Source organism: Chiloscyllium plagiosum, unplaced genomic scaffold (assembly GCF_037043375.1).
Source record: "Chiloscyllium plagiosum isolate Xiang-an unplaced genomic scaffold, Cpla_swu_hap1 HiC_scaffold_1, whole genome shotgun sequence".
Lineage (NCBI taxonomy): Eukaryota > Metazoa > Chordata > Chondrichthyes > Orectolobiformes > Hemiscylliidae > Chiloscyllium > Chiloscyllium plagiosum.
The window spans coordinates 65,097,874-65,119,981 of record NW_028270139.1 but is presented as its reverse complement, the minus strand read 5'-3'; the positions used below and the strand labels follow the sequence as shown (position 1 = coordinate 65,119,981).

At 40.2% G+C, this 22,108-nt stretch overlaps 1 protein-coding gene across 4 annotated transcripts in view; it reads left to right on the top strand.

The window, feature by feature from the left end:
• rfc1 (replication factor C (activator 1) 1) overlaps nucleotides 1-22,108 on the top strand; it is an 86,367-nt gene that overhangs the window by 26,206 nt on the left and 38,053 nt on the right. For all 4 annotated transcript variants that reach the window (XM_087987318.1, XM_043692868.2, XM_087987321.1 and 1 more), the window contains exons 5-10: nucleotides 2,426-2,661; nucleotides 3,994-4,068; nucleotides 9,870-9,947; nucleotides 10,350-10,449; nucleotides 14,518-14,906; nucleotides 19,503-19,610. In XM_087987318.1, the coding sequence (XP_087843444.1) occupies nucleotides 2,426-2,661; nucleotides 3,994-4,068; nucleotides 9,870-9,947; nucleotides 10,350-10,449; nucleotides 14,518-14,906; nucleotides 19,503-19,610 (986 nt within the window). The remainder of the gene's footprint in view (nucleotides 1-2,425; nucleotides 2,662-3,993; nucleotides 4,069-9,869; nucleotides 9,948-10,349; nucleotides 10,450-14,517; nucleotides 14,907-19,502; nucleotides 19,611-22,108) is intronic.

Sequence of the window (22,108 nt, the reverse complement as noted above, 5' to 3'; positions counted from 1 at the left end):
TCACTTAAAATTGACCTGTTCATACCACCCCCATGATAAATGCCTAACATTGATTTACTTTGCAATTAAATGAAGTTAGAATCTTGTAATCTGAGTGACATACTAAATTTATTTCTGTCAAGAGAACACCATCCCTGAGAACAAGTTGAACTTGCCTGTCCATCATATTGTGCTTGGAATTTTGCTTTTGGAGTAGGTTTTTTCTCCCCATGGATCCAGGCTGACAAAAATACTACCATGCAGAGGGAAAACGTAAAGGTGATTATCATCACTTGAGTTTATGTAGCTTATTTTAACATTATAAAACATCCTAAAATGCTTCCCAGGTCCATTGTCCAACAAAATCTGATATTGAATCCCAAGAAGATATTTGGACAGGTGATCAAAAATATTAGTCACAGGTAGGTTTAAAAAATTTAAAGCAGGATGGAAAAATGAGGAGGTTAGGGGATAGAATTCAAGGGTTTAAAGCATTCGTAGATGGTTGCAGTGGTGGAATGATAAGGATCAAGGTTGTGAAGAGGCCAGAATTGAACAAACAACAATATCTCTAAGGGTATAAATTCAACATGGCAACTTGTCAGGATGTTGAAGTGGTAGTGTCCCTAACTGTATCAGGAGGCCTGGGTTCAAGTCTCGTCTGAGTCTCTCCAGAGGTGTGTAATAACATCTTAGTAGGTCGATTGGAAGCAATGTCAACATGATCATTGTAAGACTAAATGACCACTTACTATTTTTTATGTTGTGTTCTGCTGAAGGATGTTAGAGATAGCGAGGAATACTGAGAAATTTGATTTGGAGACGCCAGTATTGGACTGGGGTGTACAAAGTTAAAAATCACACAACACCTGGTTATAGTCAACAGGTTTATTTGGAAGCACTAGCTTTCAGAGGGTGCTCCTTCAGGTAGTTGTGGCTCCACTTGACACCTGATGAAGGAGCAGCGCTCTGGAAGCTAGTGCTTCCAAATAAACCTGTTGGACTATAACCTGGTGTTGTGATTTTTAACTGAGAGATTTGAATATAAGAATGAGAATTTTAGGATCAAAGCTTTGCTTGGTTGGTTCCAATATAAGTCAGCAAACAGAAGGCTAATAAATGAATAGGACTTGGTGTGAGTTGTGTTGCAGACAGTAGAATTTGGGTGCGCTCAAATTTTATGAAGGAGGGTGGGTGACTAGGAGAGCATTAGAACAGTGAATGGATAATGGCTTTACAATAGTAGATATGCTTGTTTTTTAACTTTGAAATTTGGTGATACTGCATAACTGGACGTGACAGATTAATTGAACTATGTAAATTTGTTTGTTTTTATTTTGAAGTCCTTGCTTATAGTGCTGCTTGTTAATGCCAGGTGGTCATGTTTCCTGGTAGGTGCGTCTGACTACAGTAATGCATTTGGGAGCAGGTGAAGTGCCAAATCATTAGAAAAATTGATTTTAGTTGCAAATGGTACTTCTAATTAGGAATAGAAAATGCTAAAAATACTCAGGTTAGGCAGTATCCAGAGAGAGTAAACAATTAAAATTTTATGTTCTTCAATGAAATTGGAAAATAAAAATCAGTTTAACCAAGTACAGAAGGGAAATATTGTTAAATGATGAAAGGCACAAGATAAAATGAAATGTTATGGGACAAGTACCAAAACACAGCATGGGACTAGAGGAAGTGGAAATGAGAAAAACAATCCTGACCAGCAGCAATAATCTAGGGGGAAAAATGGGGTGGAAGTTATGATCCATACTTGTTAAACTCCATGTTGACCTCGGAAGGCTATAAAGTACAATGGGAAAGTAGGGTACTGTTCCTTAAACTTGCTTTGAACTTTATTGGGACAGTGTAGGAGGCTAAAGACAGTCTGCTCTATGCTTTGTGACAAAGAGGAGGAGGCTCTCAGCCTAGGAATGGTCAGGCCCAGAGGCACAGACCTTGCTATTGATAGTGGACCAATAGGGGTTTCCCATTGATACCCCAATAACACTGTTTCAGCCATCCTCTGTTTCAAGCATCTGCTGCCTGAGTAAATATACAGGGATATATTTAAAGTGCTCTTTCATTCATCTGTTCACTAAAGTCATTACATTTGCAGAATTAAATTCTCTTTGGACAGCCAGGTTATGAAAGAAATCAAAAGATTCAAAGCTTCATGGAAGATTTCTTCACAAAATTCACAAGCAATGGATTAATCTGTTGCACTTAATTAGATTGTGTTCTGCATAGTGATAAGTTGATTGCCTTTAAAAGTAAATTTTCAAAAGTGGCATTTGTATTGGGTTAGTGATGATGCTGTCTGACACTTGGTAGTGCTTGTCTTGGTACTGCTTAGGATACCAGCAACACACATTTGATAATTGGCGTTTTGTTTTTCCTCTCTCGCTTTCTTCTCCCCATATCCCTAAAAACCCTCCCCTGATGACTTGTCAAGACGAAGAGGAAGATTTTCAACAAAGTACGAAGATTGCCCAGAGGTATCAAGAAAATGGTGGTCACCCTGGAACATCTAGCTCTGGAAGGTCTGCAGACAATAAATTGCAGGTCAAATCGCCACAGCCTAAACCAGCGAGTCCAGAGAAACTCACCTGCACATCTGTGCGCGATTACTTTGGCACAAGCACAGTTCAGAGATCAAATAAAAAACTGGTGGCTAGCAAAAGGAAAGCAGTAAGAATTCTTTTTAACGTGTACATTTAAAATCCCTGTGTTTATCATTTAACCTTGGTTGTGTTTGGAACTGTATTTGAATAAAATAGAATGTTTAGATTATTACTAAAAGTCTGAGTATTACTCTGAACTCCTTTCTTCTCCCTTCTTGCAATTGTCTAGTTGTGTGAAGTCAACATGATTTGGTTGCTTATGAACTTTAAATGTTAGTCTGTCTTTTCTCTCCGTGTGCATTTTTTTTCTCCTGAAATCTTTGACCCTTTCCCATAGACATTCTTCACATGACTTTAGAAATTGTGTATTAATGAGATATTTGGTTGCAAAATTTTAAACTGTGTATCTTGAAGGGGAAAATCCTTTATGATGTTTCCTGTGCCCCCCTTTCTGTAGCCAAGGGTGCTGGAGCAAACAAAAGCTTAACGCAGATTTGATAAGGCCTTGAAAGTCATGACATCTCTCACTACCACCACCACCACCACCACCATCAGTACTCCCCCAACTCGTGATAAAGGCTATAAACTCTCTGCCTTGGGCTTCACTCATATGGAGGAGAAAGTGAGGTCTGCAGATGCTGGAGATCAGAGCTGGAAATGTGTTGCTGGAAAAGCGCAGCAGGTCAGGCAGCATCCAGGGAACAGGAGAATCGATGTTTCGGGCATAAGCCCTTAAGAAGGGCTTATGCCCGAAACATCGATTCTCCTGTTCCCTGGATGCTGCCTGACCTGCTGCGCTTTTCCAGCAACACATTTCCAGCTCTTCACTCATATGTACCTCTGATTTGTATGGTTCCTTACCATCCTGGCCAGTGGATTTATAGCCCTAAAGTTAATTTCACTCCATTCTCCAGGAGTTGTCATTTGGTGAGCAGAGAATGGGAGTTGGATTGGAACCTTTTGCAGAGTTCATTTGTCCACTTGATAATCTCATTGGTTCTTAGGAGTTTAAAAAAGTCAATGGGAGCCGAGTCATTGCCTTTGAGCTGTATTAACAGGTGCAGTCCAGCTTCAAGATCTGTTCTGAGCAGAGAAGTTGATCTCAGCTGAGGCACCAATAAAGCAACTGCAGTCAATTGCCACACACTTGCATGGGTGTGGGCAGCATTGGTTGTAGTTGCTACTCTTGATCATAACAATTATATTCTTGTGATAGCACATGTGCGAGACTTGTCTGTTACGTTGTCTTACTGTAAGCTGCTGAATCTACTGATGACCTGTCCTGCTCCAGCTTATAGCTGATTGTGTCCAGTTAGGTGAGGAAATTGGTGAATGTTGTGTGTGGAACAGTGCACTTGAGAAGACTTGAAATGATTTAACTTGATTCCACTTGTCTTAGCCTTCAGGCAGTGCTGGTTCCACAATTGATGATGAGGAGCTGGCTCGTCAGCTGCAACTTGATGAGGATGCAGAGGTAATGGATGCTGAAAGACTTATTAAGCATTTTAAACAGACAATTCAGGTTCCAAGCTGTTTCTTTCTAAAGCAACACTTATCTTTTAGAATTAATGCACTTTTATCTAATCTCTGCAGAATAATTATGTATATGTGAATGAATGTTTACGTTTATGATTGGTATGTTGCCTCCTGGGAGCTACGGTCAAGGAAGTCTTGGAGTGGCTGCAGGGTATTCTGAAATGGGAGGGTGAACATCAAATTGTCGTGGTACACATCGGTACCAACGACGTAGGTAAGAAAAGGGATGAGGTCCTGAAAACAGAATATGGAGAGTTAGAAAACAAGTTTTAAAATAGGACTTCAAAAGTAATGATCTCAAGATTACTATGTGCTAGAGTAGAAATAACATGATATATCAGATGAATATGTGGTTGGAGGGAGAGGGTTACGGTTTCAGGTTCATGAGGCGTTGTACCTGGATCTAGGTGAGGTACACCAGGTTGCACTTGTACAGAGTCAGAACTGATATCTTAAGTGGAGAATTTGCTAATTGTTTCGGGAAGATTTAAACTAAAATGGAGGTGGGTGGGAACTTATACAGGGGGACAGTAGAGAGGGAGCGGGGCAAAAATACACAAAACAGAATCAAAACTAACCATAGGTTTTTGTTTAAGACAATTCAAGTCATATTGCAAAGTAATGTGAAAAGGACTAAAAACATTTAGGCTGTGAGATTTATGGCCTCCTGTCTTAATGCATGGAGCATTTGCAACAAAATGGATGAAATCGTTGTGCAAATGGGTGTAAATTGATACGAGAAAGTTGTGATTGTGGAGATATGGCTGCAGGGTGATCAGGATTGGGAACTGAAAATCCAACAGTAGTCAATGTTTAGGAAGGACAGATGAAGGGGAAAGGGAGGTAGTTTGCAATGCTGGTTAAAGAGGAAATTAACATAAAAAGTGAGTAAGGATATTGGCTTTGATGAAGTGGAATCTGTATGGGTAGAGCTAGAAACACCAAGGGTAGAGTATGAAATTGGGGATTATATATAGGCAACCAAACTGTAGTGGTAATGTTGAGGAAGGCATTAAAAAGGAAAATAGGGATACAAACAATAATGGTGCAGCTTTAATTATGAATAACTATAATCTGCAAGTAGATTTGGCAAATCAAATCAATAGAAATACGATCGAGGAAGAATTCCTACAGTGTGTATGAGTTGGTTTTCTGGATCAGTATGTTGAACCAACTAGAGGACAACCCATCATAGACTGGGTGTCATGTAATGAGAGAGAAATAATTAGTCTGTTTGAGTGAGACCCCTTGGGGAAGTGTGACCATAATATGATGGAAATTTTCATTAAAGTGGAGAGTAACGTAGTTGATTCTGAACACTAGGGTCCTGAATCTAAATAAAGGAAATTACAATTGTACAATGGTTATGGTAAATTGGAGATCATTATTTAGAAGGATGACTACAGATAGCAATGGCAAATATTTAAAGAGTGCGTGGAAGAATGACATTCCTGTCTGGTATAAAAATGAAATGAGGAAGGTGGCACAGTTATGGTTAATGAGGGATATTAGGGATAGTATTAAATTAGGAAGGGGCATAAAATTTGGCCAAAAAGAGCAACAAGCTTGAGGATTGGGAGAAGTGGGTTTCAGTACAGGAGGACAAAGGGATTGATTAAGAGGGGGAAAATACAATATAAGAGTAAGCTTATGAGGAACATGCAAACTGATTGTAAAAGCTTCTATAGATATGTGAAGAGAAAAAGATTAGTGAAGACAAATGTAGGTCCCTTACAGTCAGAAACTCAAGGAGTTATGGGGTCAAAGATAGTGGACCAATTAAGTGCCATGTTTTGGTTATGGCTTCACAAAGGCGACCTTAAATAATATCCCAAAAATGTTGGGGGAATACAGAGTCTCGTGAGAGAGGAACTGAAGGGGATCAGTTCGTATGGAAATGGTATTGTGGAAACTAATGGGATTGAAGACTGACTAATTCCCAGGGCCCAATAATCTACAACTCAATCATATTTAAGGAAGTGGCCCTAGAAATAGTGGATGCGTTGATGGTCAGCTTTCAAGACTCTGCAGACTCTGGAACCGTTTCTATGGATTGGAAGGTAGCTAATGTAACCCTGCATTTTTAAAAAGGAGGTAGGGAGAATACAGGGAATTACAGAGCAGTTAGCCTGATATTGGAAGCAGGGAAAATGTTAGAGTCCATTATGAAAGATTTACCTGATGAAAGAGCAGCACTCTGAAAGTTTGTGATTTCAAATAAACCGTTGAACTATAACCTGGTCTTGTATGACTTCTGACAATGAGATTAGCAGGTAAAATTAGAGCACATGAGATTAAAGGTAACCAACTGGCATGGATAAAGTACTGGCTGGTGGATAGGAAACCGAGTAAGGATAAACGGGTCATTTTTGGAATGACAGCCAGTGACTGGGGGTACCGCAAGATCAGTGCTTGGACCTCAGCTATTCACAATGTACATTAATGATTTCGATGAGGGAACTAAATGTAAAATCTCCAGGTTTGCAGATGACACAAAGCTAAGTGGGAGGGTGAATTGTGAGGTAGTTGTAGAAATGCTCCTGTGTGATTTGGACAAGTAGAGTGGGTGGGCAAATGTTTGGCAGATGAAGTATAATGTGAAAAATGTGAAGTTATCCACTTTGGTAGTAAAAACATGAAGCCTCTCTGAATGGTAATACATTGGGAAAGGTGGGGGTGCAACAAGACCTGGTTGTCCTTGTATAGCAGTTGCTGAAAGTAAGTATGCAGCTACGATAAGTAGTGAAGAAAACAAATGGAATGTTGACCTTCATAGTGTGGCGATTTAAATACAGGAGCAGGGATGTCTGCTGCAGGTCCTTGGTGAGACCACTGCATTGTGTGCAGTTTTGATCTCCCTATTTGAGAATTGATGTCTTGGCTATGGAGGGAATATGACAGTGGTTTATGAGACTAATACCTGAATGGCAGGACTGACATATAAAGAGTTTAGATCCGAGGAGCAGGAAAATCGACATTTCTTATCGACGGGGAGAAGGTAGCAAAGAGTACAATAGGTGAATGGGGGTGGGGATGGAGGTGATGGGTCAGAGAGGAAGGTGGAGCGGATGGGAAGGGAGATTGGCAGGTAGGACAAGTCATGAGGACAGTGCTGACATATAAAGAGAGACTAGTTTGGTTCAGATTATATTCAGTGGAGTTGAGAATATTGAAGGGGGAATCTCATTGAAACCTGTAAAATTCTAATAGGATGAGACAGTTAAACACAGGAAGGATGTTCTTGATTGGGAGTCCAGAACCATGGGTCATAATGTAAGGGAGCGAGGGAGACTATTTAGTACTGAGATGAGATGTTTCATCACCCAGAGAGTGGCTGAGGCTTAAATATTGAATGAGATTTAAAAAAGGAGATTAATCCCTTTAGCCGTAAGAGCCAAAACTAAGAATTTGGAGAGAAAGCAGGCACAGGATACTAAGTTGGATGATCAACCATGATTTTTAGATTAGATTAGATTACATGCAGTGTGGAAACAGGCCCTTCGGCCCAACAAGTCCACACCGCCCCGCCGAAGCGCAACCCACCCATACCCTTACATTTACCCCTTACCTAACACTATGGGCAATTTAGCATGGCAAATTCACCTGACCTGCACATCTTTGGACTGTGGGAGGAAACCGGAGCACCCGGAGGAAACCCACGCAGACACTGGGAGAACGTGCAAACTCCACACAGTCAGTCGCCTGAGGCGGGAATTGAACCCGGGTCTCTGGAGCTGTGAGGCAGCAGTGCTAACCACTGTGCCACCGTGCTGCCCACGAGTGGCACAGTGAAAGGCAGAGCAGGCCTAAATAGCCAAATGACCACCTCCTGTTTAGATTAGATTAGATTAGATTAGATTACCTACAGTGTGGAAACAGGCCCTTCGACCCAACAAGTCCACACTGACCCTCTGAAGAGAAACCCACCCCCTATATTTACCCCTGACTAATCCACCTAACACTACGAGCAATTTAGCATGGCCAGTTCACCTAACCTGCGCATCTTTGGATTGTGGGAGGAAACCGGAGCACCCGGAGGAAACCCTCGCAGACATGGGGAGAATGTGCAAACTCCACACAGACAGTTGCCCGAGGCGGGAATTGAACCTCCTGGCGCTGTGAGGCAGCAGTGCTAACCATTGAGCCACTGTGCCGCCCCAAAATGATAGCCGAGGCCCAAACAGTCCACCAAGACGCTTAACTCCTCTTTTATTTCACCTGTTTTCCTAATCAGCCTGTTTTGAGATGTTACTACACACCTTTAGAGCTGGTGGGACTTGAACCCTGGCCTCTTGATTCTGAGGTAGAGTCACTACCATTATACCACAAGAGATCTTAACCATATCCATGCCTGTTTTTATTGCTAAGAAATATTTAGCATTTTGCTTAAAATTGAGGTTAACTTGGTGAATGTTGAATTACGGTTTTGCTTCCCACAGAATTTATTGTTCCTAGAACTGAGATCTTTAATGAGTAAGGATTTCAGGATTATGTGGATAAGGCAGGAAAGTGGAGTAGAGGGTTATCAGATCAGCCATGGGCCAAATGTTCTACTTCTGCTCCTATCATAAAGTATTCTGAATGTGGAACTTGATCCCTTTTATGTTGGACAATAATGCCTCAATCAGAATGGTCCCTCCAGCGTGATGTGGTGCAAGTACTTGTGCCAGCTAAATTGATTTGCTGTAACATAAACGAAAGATGTGGTGCTGGAAAAGCACAGCAGGTCAGGCAGCATCCAAGGAGCAGGAGACTTGAAATTTCGGTCTTAAACCCTTCATCCGGAATGTGGAGGGGAGAGATAAATAGGAGGGTGGGGGTTGGGGAAAGGTAACTGGGAAGGTGATGGGTAGATTGAGGTGGGGGGGGGATGATGGTGATAAATCGGAAACTGATTAGAATAGATCAAACTTGAAATCCACACTGATGACTTAGTTTAGTTCAAGCTTCCTTGGACTTAGTTTCTTAAAATACAGGAACATAAGCTAATTTGTTCCTTCCACATCCATGCGGGGGCGGTGATGGCCTAATGATATCGTCGCTAGACTGTTAATTCCGAAATCCAGGTAATATTCTGGGGAGCTGGGTTCAAATTCTGCAATGGGGTTGATGGAATTTGCATTCAATAAAGTGTAGGATTTGAAGTCTATTGATGGCTGTGAAACCATTGTTGGAAAATCCCATCTGGTTCACAAGTCCTTTTAGGGAAGGAAACTGCTATCCTTATCTGGTTTGGCCTTCATGTAATTCCAGACCCACAGTAACGTGGCTCACTCTTAACTGCCTTCTGGGCAATAAGGGCTGGGCAATAAATGCTGGTCCAGTTAGCAATACCCTCATACAATGAATAAATAAAAATGTAATTATTGCATTAAATATGCAGAAGCATTGCTTGGATAAAATTAGCCTGTAAATTTCATAACGCCACTTCTTTGCTATAGTCATTCTCCTTCCCATTGGTTGAGACTTCCCCATTCCTTTGTCAGTTCGGGTCTGACAGAAATGATTTGGTCTGACAGCATCTATTTTCTCCTTTGATTGTGCTAGTCTTTTCATACGTAGATTTCTTTACAAAGCATTCTGCCCCAGTTTATTGCAGTGCTTTTCATCATCTGCTGACGTTGCTTTCTCACTTGTTATCTGTGGAAAATAATTGCAAATAACCTATAGTCTCTGTACCTGTTTTTTTTTCCATCCATATATTTAATAAAAACCATGTTGTTCTTACCTTTTGTTTAGCTTGAGAGGCAGCTACATGAGGATGAACAATTTGCTAAAACACTGGCCATGTTGGATGAGTTGCCAAAAAGTAAAAAGGTAACTTAATAAAAATCTATCATATTAAGCTAAAGCAATAGTGATTTCTAAAATAATTACAAAGTTTAAAGAATTTGTATTTCATTGTGTTACTGAATTTGGAAATTACTAATTTGCAATAAGTGGCAAAATCTTAAAAGTAGCATTTTAAAATTCTTGGGCAGTTTCATGCAAGCAATAGATTTGTGTACTTAATGCAGCAGTTATTGCTGTGGAAGGAACTATGGGTTTAGTTTCTTAAAATAGAGGGAAAAAAATGTCCAAAGAAGACCAAACTAGCCAGTTTTCAAGCCAGTTTTGGATCACGTTTATCATTCAGTCACCAATACCTGAATTTAGGTTATTGTAGAGCTGTTCCCTGATTTCTACTTGAAAGGTTGACTATGTTCCAATCATTTTCAGGCCCGTACTGATTCTGAAGGCCAGGAACTATCCTTATCCTTGGTTGTAAATGCTGAACCCAGAAAAACAGATGAACAGGCAGCGGAACATTCTGGTAAAGGTGTGTTTTGAAAAAAAATGTTATTGTGCATTTTCCAGAAACTTCAAGTTAATGCTGTTAAAACCTTAAATTTCTGACTTTTTCAAGAAATTTCAAACTGCCTGAGGATTGTCAATTGTTCTTGGATTATGCTGCATTAAATCCTAAGAGTAGGGTAATGGTAATTCGATGCTAAAAGTAATTTTCTTTGGTGTCTTCTTTTATCCCTCCAACTTGCCTTATTATAAATTTTCGGTAATTATTAAAATTGCTTTGCTTGGGTGTACTTTTGTGTTGCTGCAGCATCTCCTCAAATGTTGCAAGTGAGATTAACAACAACTGAAGTTAACCTTTGGTGGTTGATATGATACTTTTTGTCTTCCCTTATTGTACAATAAGCATTAAACAAGTCACAGTATTGAGGTGTGTAAAAAGGATAATTTAGACAGAACTTGGCTGATAGATATGAAATAAAAAGTTAGTTAATGGATGCTGATTTGTTTGTAGAAAGTATTGGTTTCTCAAGTGTTCACTATTTTTGCTATATACAGGCAATATGATGCTAGAATTGGTTGATGACCCCTACATTTTTGCACTTTTGCAAATCTGTTAATTTGGAAAAGAAACCTTGAAGACAAAGAGATTAGTGGAGGGAAAAGGCAGGTACATGATACAACATAATGTAGGGAAGGGCGAGGCATTGGGAGGGGGAAAATGGCAAGAAACATAAGCCGACTCTGAGTGGAACGATGCTGTAGGGTATGGATGAACAGATTTCCAAAGTAGCGGATGGAAATGCTCTATAGGTTGAGCAGTATTTGTGGAGAAAGAAAGAGTTAATGTTCTTTGTTAATAACCTATTGTCTGAATTGTAAAAATTCAGAGATGTGGCAAGCAATTACAAAGAGAAGAAAAAAGGGCTAAACAATGAACAAACAAAAGCATGATCTGTGATGGGGTGGGAGGCAAATGTGATTAAATGACAGGGTAGAGTAATAGGATAGGGGAAATCAGTCTGGATGGGTTACTCTTCAGAGGATCAGTATGCACTTGTTGGGCCAAATGGCCTGTTTCCACACTGAAGGGTTTCTATGATTCTGTGTTTCAGTTAACTTATTGAGAAATGTTAAAGTTGTGCAAAACCAAAGAAGATGATATTGGGGCAAGCAATGAAACAAAGAGTCTGGAGAAACCATAAGTGGCAACAGCAGAATCGTTACTAGTGCCTGGTGGCTGCAACAATGGGAACAGTGGTTTTAATTGGAAATTGTTGAACTAAATGTTTAATACGGATATACAATCCTTTATCTGAAATCCTTGGCACAGTTCTTTTTCGGAATTCAGAATTTTTTGAATTTCGGACTAAATGACATTTTCACAGTGAAATAAAATACAACTACCGAACAGCAGATGCGCGTGTGAATAGTATGAGCGCTGAGACATGACACCAGCCAGTGATGGGCCATGCCACCACACCACATCTGAGTGACATGGTTTGAGTGGCTGTGGAGTTGGGTCACCTGTCCGCATTCCAAAATTTCGGATTTTGAGGCTTTTCGGATTTCAGATTTTCTGATAAAAGATTGTAATGTTCACGTGGCCTTGCGACAACTCAGAAGGTTATCCTGTTAAGTTACTGAATTTGCACAGCTATGCAAAAGAAGTAAGTCTATGAATTTGAAAGCCCTGTGCATTTGAAAAACCAGCTTATGGGGAACATATTTAGTTCTGAAAACCATAAACAAAATATCAAAATGGCAATGCACAGGCTAAGCGCATATTAGAACAGAGAATTAAAATGGCAAGTGATTAGAAGCTTATACTTGTGATCTGAATGGAAGTGTTCAGAAAAATAAAGGTGACTGTTGAATGTAGCACACTTGAAAGAAATTTCTGTTTCATCTGGAAGGAGTATTTGGACCGCAGACAGTGAGAAGATGATGGGTAAAGGGTAGACTTACCACAGATGCAGAGAAGTTGAAAAGCTGTTCATTTCTGGAAAGTGTGTGTGGAAATGGCTGATTCTGTTTCTTAAACAAAGTTGGCTTTATAAATGAAAACTTATGAGTACCTGAGTAAAATAATAATAACTTTTTACCAAACATTGGTTCAATCATAATGTATGCTGTGTCAGGCATTCCACTAAGGAAATGACACTAAAGACATAACAGGATAAGTATGCATTCACTAGGATGATCCTAGGGTTAAGAAAGTATAGTTGAGAATAGGGACTAGTAACTGAAACAATAAAAGCGAAGAAGAGATTTAGTTGATTTTTTAAATTTTGAAAGTCTTTGATTTTCTTCTGATTCAATGATTTATGATTGGGAGGAATGGAGAACCGACTACCAGGTTAGTTTAGGGAGTGCATTAAAAAGGGCTGGTGTGGGTGTAATGTGCTGAATGACCTTGCGCTTTGGTTGTATGGTTTATTTCAGTCTTTTGATCATGCTATTAAGTGTTCCAGTTACATAGGAACATAAAAAGCTAGGAGGATTAAGAGGCAGTTCAGCCCTCAAACCTGCTCTGCTATTTAATACCATCGTTCTCATCTTTGTCTCAACTTCATTTTCCTGCCTGCTTTCCATAACCTTTCAGTACATTACTAATTAAAAGTGTCTGTTGCCACTTTTAAATTTACTCACTGTCCCAGCATCCACCACATTCTGGGCTAGTGAATTCCAGAGATTCACAATCCTTTTGACAGAAGTAATTTGTCATCCTCTCAGTTTTTGGGTCAGGGGTTAGATTTAAAACAATGACCCCTCATTCTGGATTGCCCCGCATGAGGGAACATCCTCTCAATTTTGACAGTATTTTGTCAATCTCTTTTAGCTTTTATATACCTCAATTATATCTCCTCTCATTATTTAAACCCCAGAGTGTATAGGTCTGAACTGTTCAATCTCTATTCATAAGACAAACCCCCCTCCTCTCTGGAATCAATCTGATTGTTTGATTTGAGCTTAATATAGGTGCCTCTGCCTCCTGCTTGAACTGCATATGCAGAATTGGGCATACATGCTGAGAGTGATTCCTTGAGTTCAAACATTTAAGGTAATCACTGTGTGAGACATGAGAAAGCAATCATTGTTGGTGAAATTATTCTTGAAAAAGAAAGATGGGACAATGGCAGAAAGTTTTTTTCTGATTTTGGATGTGCATCTTGTTAGTCTGTGAATGTTATGCTTATATTTTAGGAAACTATGACAATAAATGATATGTCCTTGTCAACTCTCAGTAATGGTTTTAAAGGTTCAAAGTTTGTGAGAAGATTTGTAGCTCGGGTGCTCGTTGTTGTGGTTCTGTTCGCCGAGCTTGGAATTTGTGTTGCAGACGTTTCGTCCCATGTCTCGGTGACATCCTCAGTGCTTGGGAGCCTCCTGTGAAGCGCTTCTGTGATGTTTCCTCCGGCATTTATGGTGGTTTGTCTCTGCCGCTTCCGGTTGTCAGTTCCAGCTGTCCGCTGCAGTGGCCGGTATATTGGGTCCAGGTCGATATGTTTGTTGATAGAATCTGTGGATGAGTGCCATGCCTCTAGGAAATCCCTGGCTGTTCTCTGTTTGGCTTGTCCTATAATAGTAGTGTTGTCCCAGTCGAACTCATGTTGCTTGTCATAACATGCATGACAAGCAACATGAGTTCGACTGGGACAACGCTACTATTATAGGACAAACCAAACAGAGAACAGCCAGGGATTTCCTAGAGGCATGGCACTCATCCACAGATTCAATCAATAAGCACGTCGACCTGGACCCAATATACCGACCACTGCAACGGACAGCTGGAACAGACAACCGGAAGTGGCAGAGACAAACCACTATAAATGCCGGAGGAAACATCACAGAAGCGCTTCACAGGAGGTTCCCAAGCACTGAGGATGTCACCTAGACAGGGGATGAAACGTCTGCAACACAAATTCCCAGCTCGGTGAACAGGTTTTAAAGATGTTAACTTTATTCTTTACCTGACATTGCATGGCTAGCTCATGTTAATAAGATCCCTGAAAGATTCTGTTCCAAGATAGCCTTATCTTGATGTGCATGTTTTAAAAGTACTTCACTAATTAAACTTTGCCTTAATTTTCAGCCAATATGTTGAGTGGAACTGACAGCAATGTGAAAAATTGTACTGAGAAAGTTGTAAGTAGCAAATCACAGAGCCTGAGGACTTCCTCCCAACACTCACCTGAATCTTCCAGTGTTAAAGTGGAAAACTCATTTAGTAAATCATCTCCAGTCAAAAGCAGTACAAAACTTGCTATCATGAAACGTAAAGAAGAACTAACGCACGTGATAGGAAACAGTCCAACAAGATCAGCCCGAGAGAAGAGAAGTTCGCCAAGGAAAGAGGAGAAAACTGGATTTTCAAAGCAAGGTCAAACCAAGATTTCTCCTAAGAAAGAAGAAAAAACTGTCTCTCCAAATAAAGAGAAGATTTCTCCAAACAAAAAGAAAATATCCCCAAATAAATCTGAGGTAGAAAGCACTTTGGTAACATTTGCTGTATTTTGGGTTTGATGCATGGTAACTCATTTTAGGTTGTGAAGCCTTCAAGTAAAAATGGGAAATTCCTGTTCAAAGTCTTCCCTCTTTCTGTCAATAGGGAAAATCAGTTTTAAAATTGCAGATCTATTTTACATCTTTATGGAGAAAATATCAGATTTCCTGCTTTGGGAACTTCCCTCTCTTTATATGCCAATGATTGAGAACAGTTGTAACCAGGACTAATTTATGTCTACTGTTGAGTCACTGTTTGGTTTGAGAGTAGAAATAGAGGAAATCTTTGAAGAGAAAATAGAGTTATAGTCATGGAGCCATATAGCATGGAAACAGATCCTTTGGTCCAACCGACTCATGCTGACTATAATCCCAAACTAAACTAGTCCAACTTGCCTGCACTTCGCCCATATCTCTCCAAATGTTTCTTATTCATATACGAATCTAAATGTTATTTGAATATTGTCCCTATACCTGCATTCACCACTTGCTGTGGAAGTTCATTCCACACACGAACCACCCTCTGTGTTCAAAAAGAAAAATTTGCGCTCCTGTCTTTTTAACTCTTTCTCCTCTAACCTTAAAAATCACCCACTCTAGGCAAAAGACACCCGAGGCAAAAGATACCTTATCTGTACCCCTCATTATTTTATAAACGTCTATAAGGTCACTCTTTAACCACCTATGCTCCAGTGGAAAAAGTCCTCACCTATCCAGCCTCTGCTAAAAACTCAAATCCTCCATTCCTGGAAACATTTCTAGTAAATGTGTTCCAAATCTTCTCCAGCTTAATAATAACCTTCCTATAATAGGAAGACTGAACACTTCAAAAAACTAATGTATCTGAACCCTGAGGTGTCTCTGTTCTACAACACTATCCAAGACTTAACTTTTAATTGTATAAGTCTTGCCTTTGTTTGTTTTACAAAAATGCAGTACCTCACATTTATCCAAATTAAACTCCATGTGCCACCCCTCAGCCCATTGACCCAATTGATCAAGATCCCTTTGTAATCTTAGCTAATCTTCACTGTCTACAACACCATCAACCTTGGTGTCATCCACAAACTTACTAAACATGATTTCCATATATTCATATAAATGATTTATATAAATCACAAACAAAGTTTGACAAGGTTCCCCATGGGAGACTGATCAGCAAGGTTAGATCTCATGGAATAGAGGGAGAACTAGCCATTTGGATACAGAACTGGCTCAAAGGTAGAAGACAGAGGGTGGTGGTGGAGGGTTGTTTATCAGACTGGAGCCTGTGACCATTGGAGTGCCACAAGGATCGGTGCTGGGCCCTCTACTTTTTGTCATTTACATAAATGATTTGGATGTGAGCATAAGAGGTACAGTTAGTAAGTTTGCAGATGACACCAAAATTGAAGGTGTAGTGGACAGCGAAGAGGGTTACCTCAGATTACAACAAGATCTGGGCCAATGGGCTGAGAAGTGGCAGATGGAGTTTAATTCAGATAAATGAGAGGTGCTGCATTTTGGGAAAGCAAATGTTAGCAGGACTTATACACTTAATGGTAAGGTCTTGGGAGTGTTGCTGAACAAAGAGACCTTGGAGTGCAGGTTCATAACTCCTTGAAAGTGGAGTCGCAGGTAGATAAGATAGTGAAGGCGGTGTTTGGTATGCTTTTCTTTATTGGTCACAGTATTGAGTACAGGAGTTGGGAGGTCATGTTGCAGCTGTACAGGACATTGGTTAGGTCACTGTTGGAATACTGTGTGCAATTCTGGTCTCCTTCCTATCGGAAAGATGTCATGAAACTTGAAAGGGTTCAGAAAAGGTTTACAAGGATGTTGCCAGGGTTGGAGGATCTGAGCTACAGGGAGAGGCTGAACAGGATGGGGCGGTTTTCCCTGGAGCATCAGAGGCTGAGGGGTGACCTTATAGAGGTTTACAAAATTATGAGGGGCATGGATAAGATAAATAGGCAAAGTCTTTTCCCTGGGGTCGGGGAGTCCAGAACTAGAGGGCATAGGTTTAGGGTGAGAGGGGAAAGATATAAAAGAAACCTAAGGGGCAATCTTTTCACGCAGAGGGTGGTACATGTATGGAATGAGCTGCCAGAGGATGTGGTGGAGGTTGGTACAATTGCAACATTTAAGTATATGAATAGAAAGGGTTTGGAGGGATATGGGCCGGGTGCTGGCAGGTGGGACTAGATTGGGTTGGGATATCTGGTCGGCATGGACTGGTTGGACCGAAGGGTCTGTTTCCATACTGTACATCTCTGACTCTAAAAGTGGACAGAGCGTCAATCCCTGTGGGGTACCGTGGTCATAGGTCGCCAATCTGAAAAACAACCCTCCACAATCACACTGTCACTTTCCGTTAAGCCAATTTTGTATCCAACTGCCAAGCTCGCCCTGAGTCCCCATGTGATGTAACTTTACTAATTAGTCTGCCATGCAGAACCTTGTCGAAGGCTTTAATAAATATTTAAACCTTTCCCAGAATCCCAAAAGTATTTTTTTTTTTGATAAGGTTCCCCATGGTGTGCTGATGAAGAAGGTTAAGTTGCATGGGGTCCAGGGTGTTCTCGCTAGATGGATGGAGAATTGATTGGGCAACAGGAGATAGTAGTAGTGGAAGGGAGCTTCTCAAAATGGAGACCTGTGATCAGTGGTGTCCCATAGGGATATGTGCTGGGACCGCTGTTGTTTGTGATATAAATAAATGATTTGGAGGAATGTGTAGGTTGTCTCATTAGCAAGTTTTGCAGAGTTGGCGGAGTAGCAGATAGTGAAGGGGACTGTCGCAGAATATAGATAGATTGGAGAGTTGGACAGAAATGGCAGATGGCGTTCAATCCAGACAAATGCGAGGTGATGCATTTTGGAAGATGCAATTCCAAAGTCAATGGAAAAGTCTTGGGGAAAATTGATGTACAGAGAGATTTGGGTGTTCGGGTCCATTGTTTCCTGAAGGTAACAGCGCAGGTCAGTAGAGTAGTCAAGAAGGCATACGGCACGATTTCCTTTAATTGGATGGGTTATCGAGTACAAGAGTTGGCAGGTCATCTTACAATTGTATAAGACTTTGGTTCGGCCATATTTGGAATACTGTGTACAGTTCTGGTCGCCGCGACATTACCTAAAGGATGTGGATGATTTGGAGAGGATACGGAGGAGGTTCACCATGATGTTGCCTGGTATGGAGGGTGCGAACTATGAGGAAAGGTTGAGTAGATCTAGGATTATTTTCATTGGAAATGAGGAGGTTGAGGGGGAAACAAATTTGTTGAGGTGTAAACAGGGTGGATAGCAAGAAACTTTTTCCCAGAATGGAGGACTTAATTGCTAGGCTTGGGGTCGCCAGTTCAAAGTGAGAGGGGAGAAGTTTAAGGGAGATATGCATAGAATGTTCTTTACGTAGAGGGTGGTGGGTGCCTGGAAATCACCACCTGGAGGGGTAGGGGTAGGAATGATAGCATCATTTAAAATGTATCTAGACCGATACATGAATTGGCACAGAGCAAAGGAATACAGATCCTTAAAAGATAGACGGCAGATTTAGATAGAGGATCTGGATCTACGCAGGCTTGGAGGGCCGGAGGATCTGTTCCTGCACTGTAATGTTCTTTGTATTTTGGTACAGCTCATGGCCATTTGGCCCATCATGTCTACATCAGCTGTCTGAGCATAATCACTCAGAGCCATTGGCTCCATAACCATGCACATTATTTATATTTCAATAATCATCTTATACACAGTTGAATGCTTCAATTGAACCTGTCTCCACCACACTTCCAGGTGGTGCATTTCAAGCCTGAACCAATCTGTGTAAAAGTTTTGTCCCACATTGCATTTAATCATTTAGCAAGTTATTTGGAATCATCATCTCAACTAGGTTGACAGGTTTGACTAGATTTCATAATTTTGAAAGAATATTTATTAAAATATCAGCTGTTTGGCGAGACCATTTTATTTTGCAACTTGGATATTCTGCTGTCTAAAGGAATAGATAGATAAACAGCAATCTTTGTTTTAATTGGCACCTTATGAACTGGCACTATTGATAAACTGGCAAAGATTATAAAGTTTACTGTATTATTCTGTCCATTTATGATAGTGTTTTAATTTGTTTGTCATTGCAAATATACTTCACTGGAATGGCTGCATAAAATATTAACAGTTGATTCAATTTCGAGTCTGTTTCTCAAATACTGTAATCTAACGCAATGTCCAGTTGAGGGTATGAGTGAGAAGGCTGTCTGCTTTTAAGTTTTATTTAAAACAAAGTTGCATTATTATTTATGCTATGAATAAAGGATAAAATTGATGTATATACCTTGTGCATTATATTGATTATGTAGAATATTAGATCAATCAATGCACTCCTGGTCCCAAAGGTGCCAGTTAATAAAACAGTTGCTGTAGTCAATTCTATTTTCCAGCCTTAACACACTTCTGCTGAACACATTAATCAGAAAAGTATGTTTTCTGATTAATGTGTTCAGCAGAAGTGTGTTAAGTCTGAGCGGTTTTTTTTGTAGGTCACTTGGTATTTTGAAGACAGCTTCTGACGGTGCACTCTGTATCTTTATTCTCTAGTCTGAGAACCCAGAGACCGCTGAAAAGAAGCGTCAGAATTACCTGGCCTACCGTAGCTTCCTGAACCGTGATGGTCCTCGAGCTCTGGGGTCTAAAGAAATCCCTCAGGTATGTTGGTTGAAAAGATGCGGAAGCAAATGAACCAAAGATGGTTTGTATTTGTAAGAGTTCATTTTTGTAACTTCAATAGAAACTAATGTGTTTGGAAGCCAGCACATGCTGTTGTGTTCTTTTATGATCAGTGACATTGTCATTGTACCAGTATCTGAAAGTTGTTAGAGCGCTGACGTGCTGTGTCTGTATTAGCTCTCCAAATAAGTATTTCACTTTGTGCTATTCTTCCTGATGACTTCCCATAAGCCTGTGCATTCTTAATTTGTAGATATTAAATTATGTATGAACTTAAAAAGTTATTTAAAATTAATTGCATTGGCATGGTTTTATGGCTTATACATATACAGTTAACCAAGGTAGTAGGTTACTTTTCAATGTGAAACGAGATCTTTTTCATTCATGTGATGTGGGCATTGCAGGCTGGGCCAGCATTTATTGCTCACCTAGTGGTGGTGAGCTGCCTTCTTGACTGCCCATTGCAGGCCATTTTGTGTAGCTACACTCTTGGTGCTGTTGGGAGGGAGTTTCAGGATTTTGATCCAATGACACAGAAGGAATGACATTATTTTTCCATGTCAGGATGCTCAGTGACATAGAAGGGAACTTGCAAGTGGTGCTGTTGCCATGTAGCAACTGCTCTGTCCTTCTGGATGGTAGTCATTGTGGATTTGGAAGGTACTGTCAAGGGAACAGAAATGAATTTCTTCAGTGTATCTTGTAGATAGTGGCAGCAGAGTGTATTGAGTATTTGTGGTGAAGGGAATGGATACTTTTGGATGTGGTGCCAATGAAGTGAGCTGTTTTGTACTGCATAGTGTCAAACCTCCTGAGTGTTGTTGGAGTTGCGCTCATCCAAACAAGTGGGGAGCATTCCATTGCATTTTTGACATGTGCCTTTGGAGAGTCAGTAGCAGAGTTATTTTCTTCAGGATTCCTAACCTTTAACTTGTCCTTACAGCATCAGTATTTATATCGTTGGTCCACTTCAGTTTATGTTCAGTGGTAACCCCAAGATGTTGATGGTGTAGGATTCAGCGATAGTAATGCCATTGATGTCAAAGGGTAATGGTCAGATTCTCTCTCGTTGAAAATGGGCACTGCCTGGCACTTCTGTGGCACAAATGTCACTTCTGAAATTCAACTCTTGTGCATTTTTAAACCAAAGCAGAAAGTTGCTGGCTCAGTTTGAGTGAATCCCTAATCTTGAGTGAATCCCATATGTTGTGCATGAATTTTTAAAAAATGGCACCGAAAAGGTCTCTAGGATAAACTGAAGAGGTCTAGAAAGAGACTTGAAATTGAAGGCGTTTATTGATTTGATGGGCGTTGCACAATACAAGAAGACATGAGGTTTTTAAATATGGAAGTAGATATTAGTGGAAGATGTACATATTAGCTTACTTTTGAATTAAGAGAGGTGACACTTAGAGGTTCATTTATTTAAATCTTTAATGAAGTGCATCACAAAAAAAAGCACTATGTATGCAAGTTGTTGGTTAAGAACAGATTTAACCTTCCTTCAGGAAGGATGTCAAATGTCTAAAAGACAGTTTGAGAACAAAGGTTGTATTGTTTATTCATTCATGAAATAAAGACATCGCTGGCTAGGCGAGCAATTATTGCCCATCCCTAACTGCCCAGAGGGCAGGTAAAACTCAAACACATTGCTGTCAGTTTAGAGCCATGTGTAGGCCAAAGCAAATAAAGATGGCAGTTTCCTTCCCTAAAGGACATTGGTGAACCAGATGAGGTTTTCCTGACAATTGACAATGGAAACATGGTCATCATCTTAATTCCAGTTATTTATTGAATTCCAATTCCACTGTCTGCCGTGGCAAGGTTTGAACCTGGGTCTCTGGACAGTCCAGTGATGATTCCACCAGTGCCTCTCCCTGCTATTATTGGTATTAATGGTATTTTAGAAAATGTTTCATAACTTATTTGGGGAATTTCTGTTGCTAAAACATGTTTCCAAAGCATTCCATCTTGCACTCTGTGATAATTGCAAGAATCCAAATTACAAGTGATCGCTATAATTTATATTAAAAGATGAAAAGGTACTGACTGGTTGGTAAGTTGACATCAATTGGCTGAAGTTTTTCCATGAAAAAAACAATAAATAACTATAGGCTTCCCAAGATGCTGGCAATTTAAAAGAAAAAGCAAGTGCTTTGAATCTTTTTCTTTTGCTCACAGCTAGTGAGTACTCCTGTATGAATGGGTGTCAAATTAGACAACTTATGACATCTGTGTTTTTGTTGTTGGGTAGTGTACAACCCTGAGTGCCTAACACCTATCCTAACATTTTGAGTTCATATTCTCTGTAAAGTTCATAACGTGGCTCATTTATTCCTGATAGAAGTGACATGCAATCATAGGCAGAGAATCGATCTTTGCCAACAGAATACACTTGAGCTGTGTGCTGTTTTAAATTACTTAGGAAAGACATGGCATATGGTTTAAAAAAACCTGGATGCTGAAAATCAGAAAGA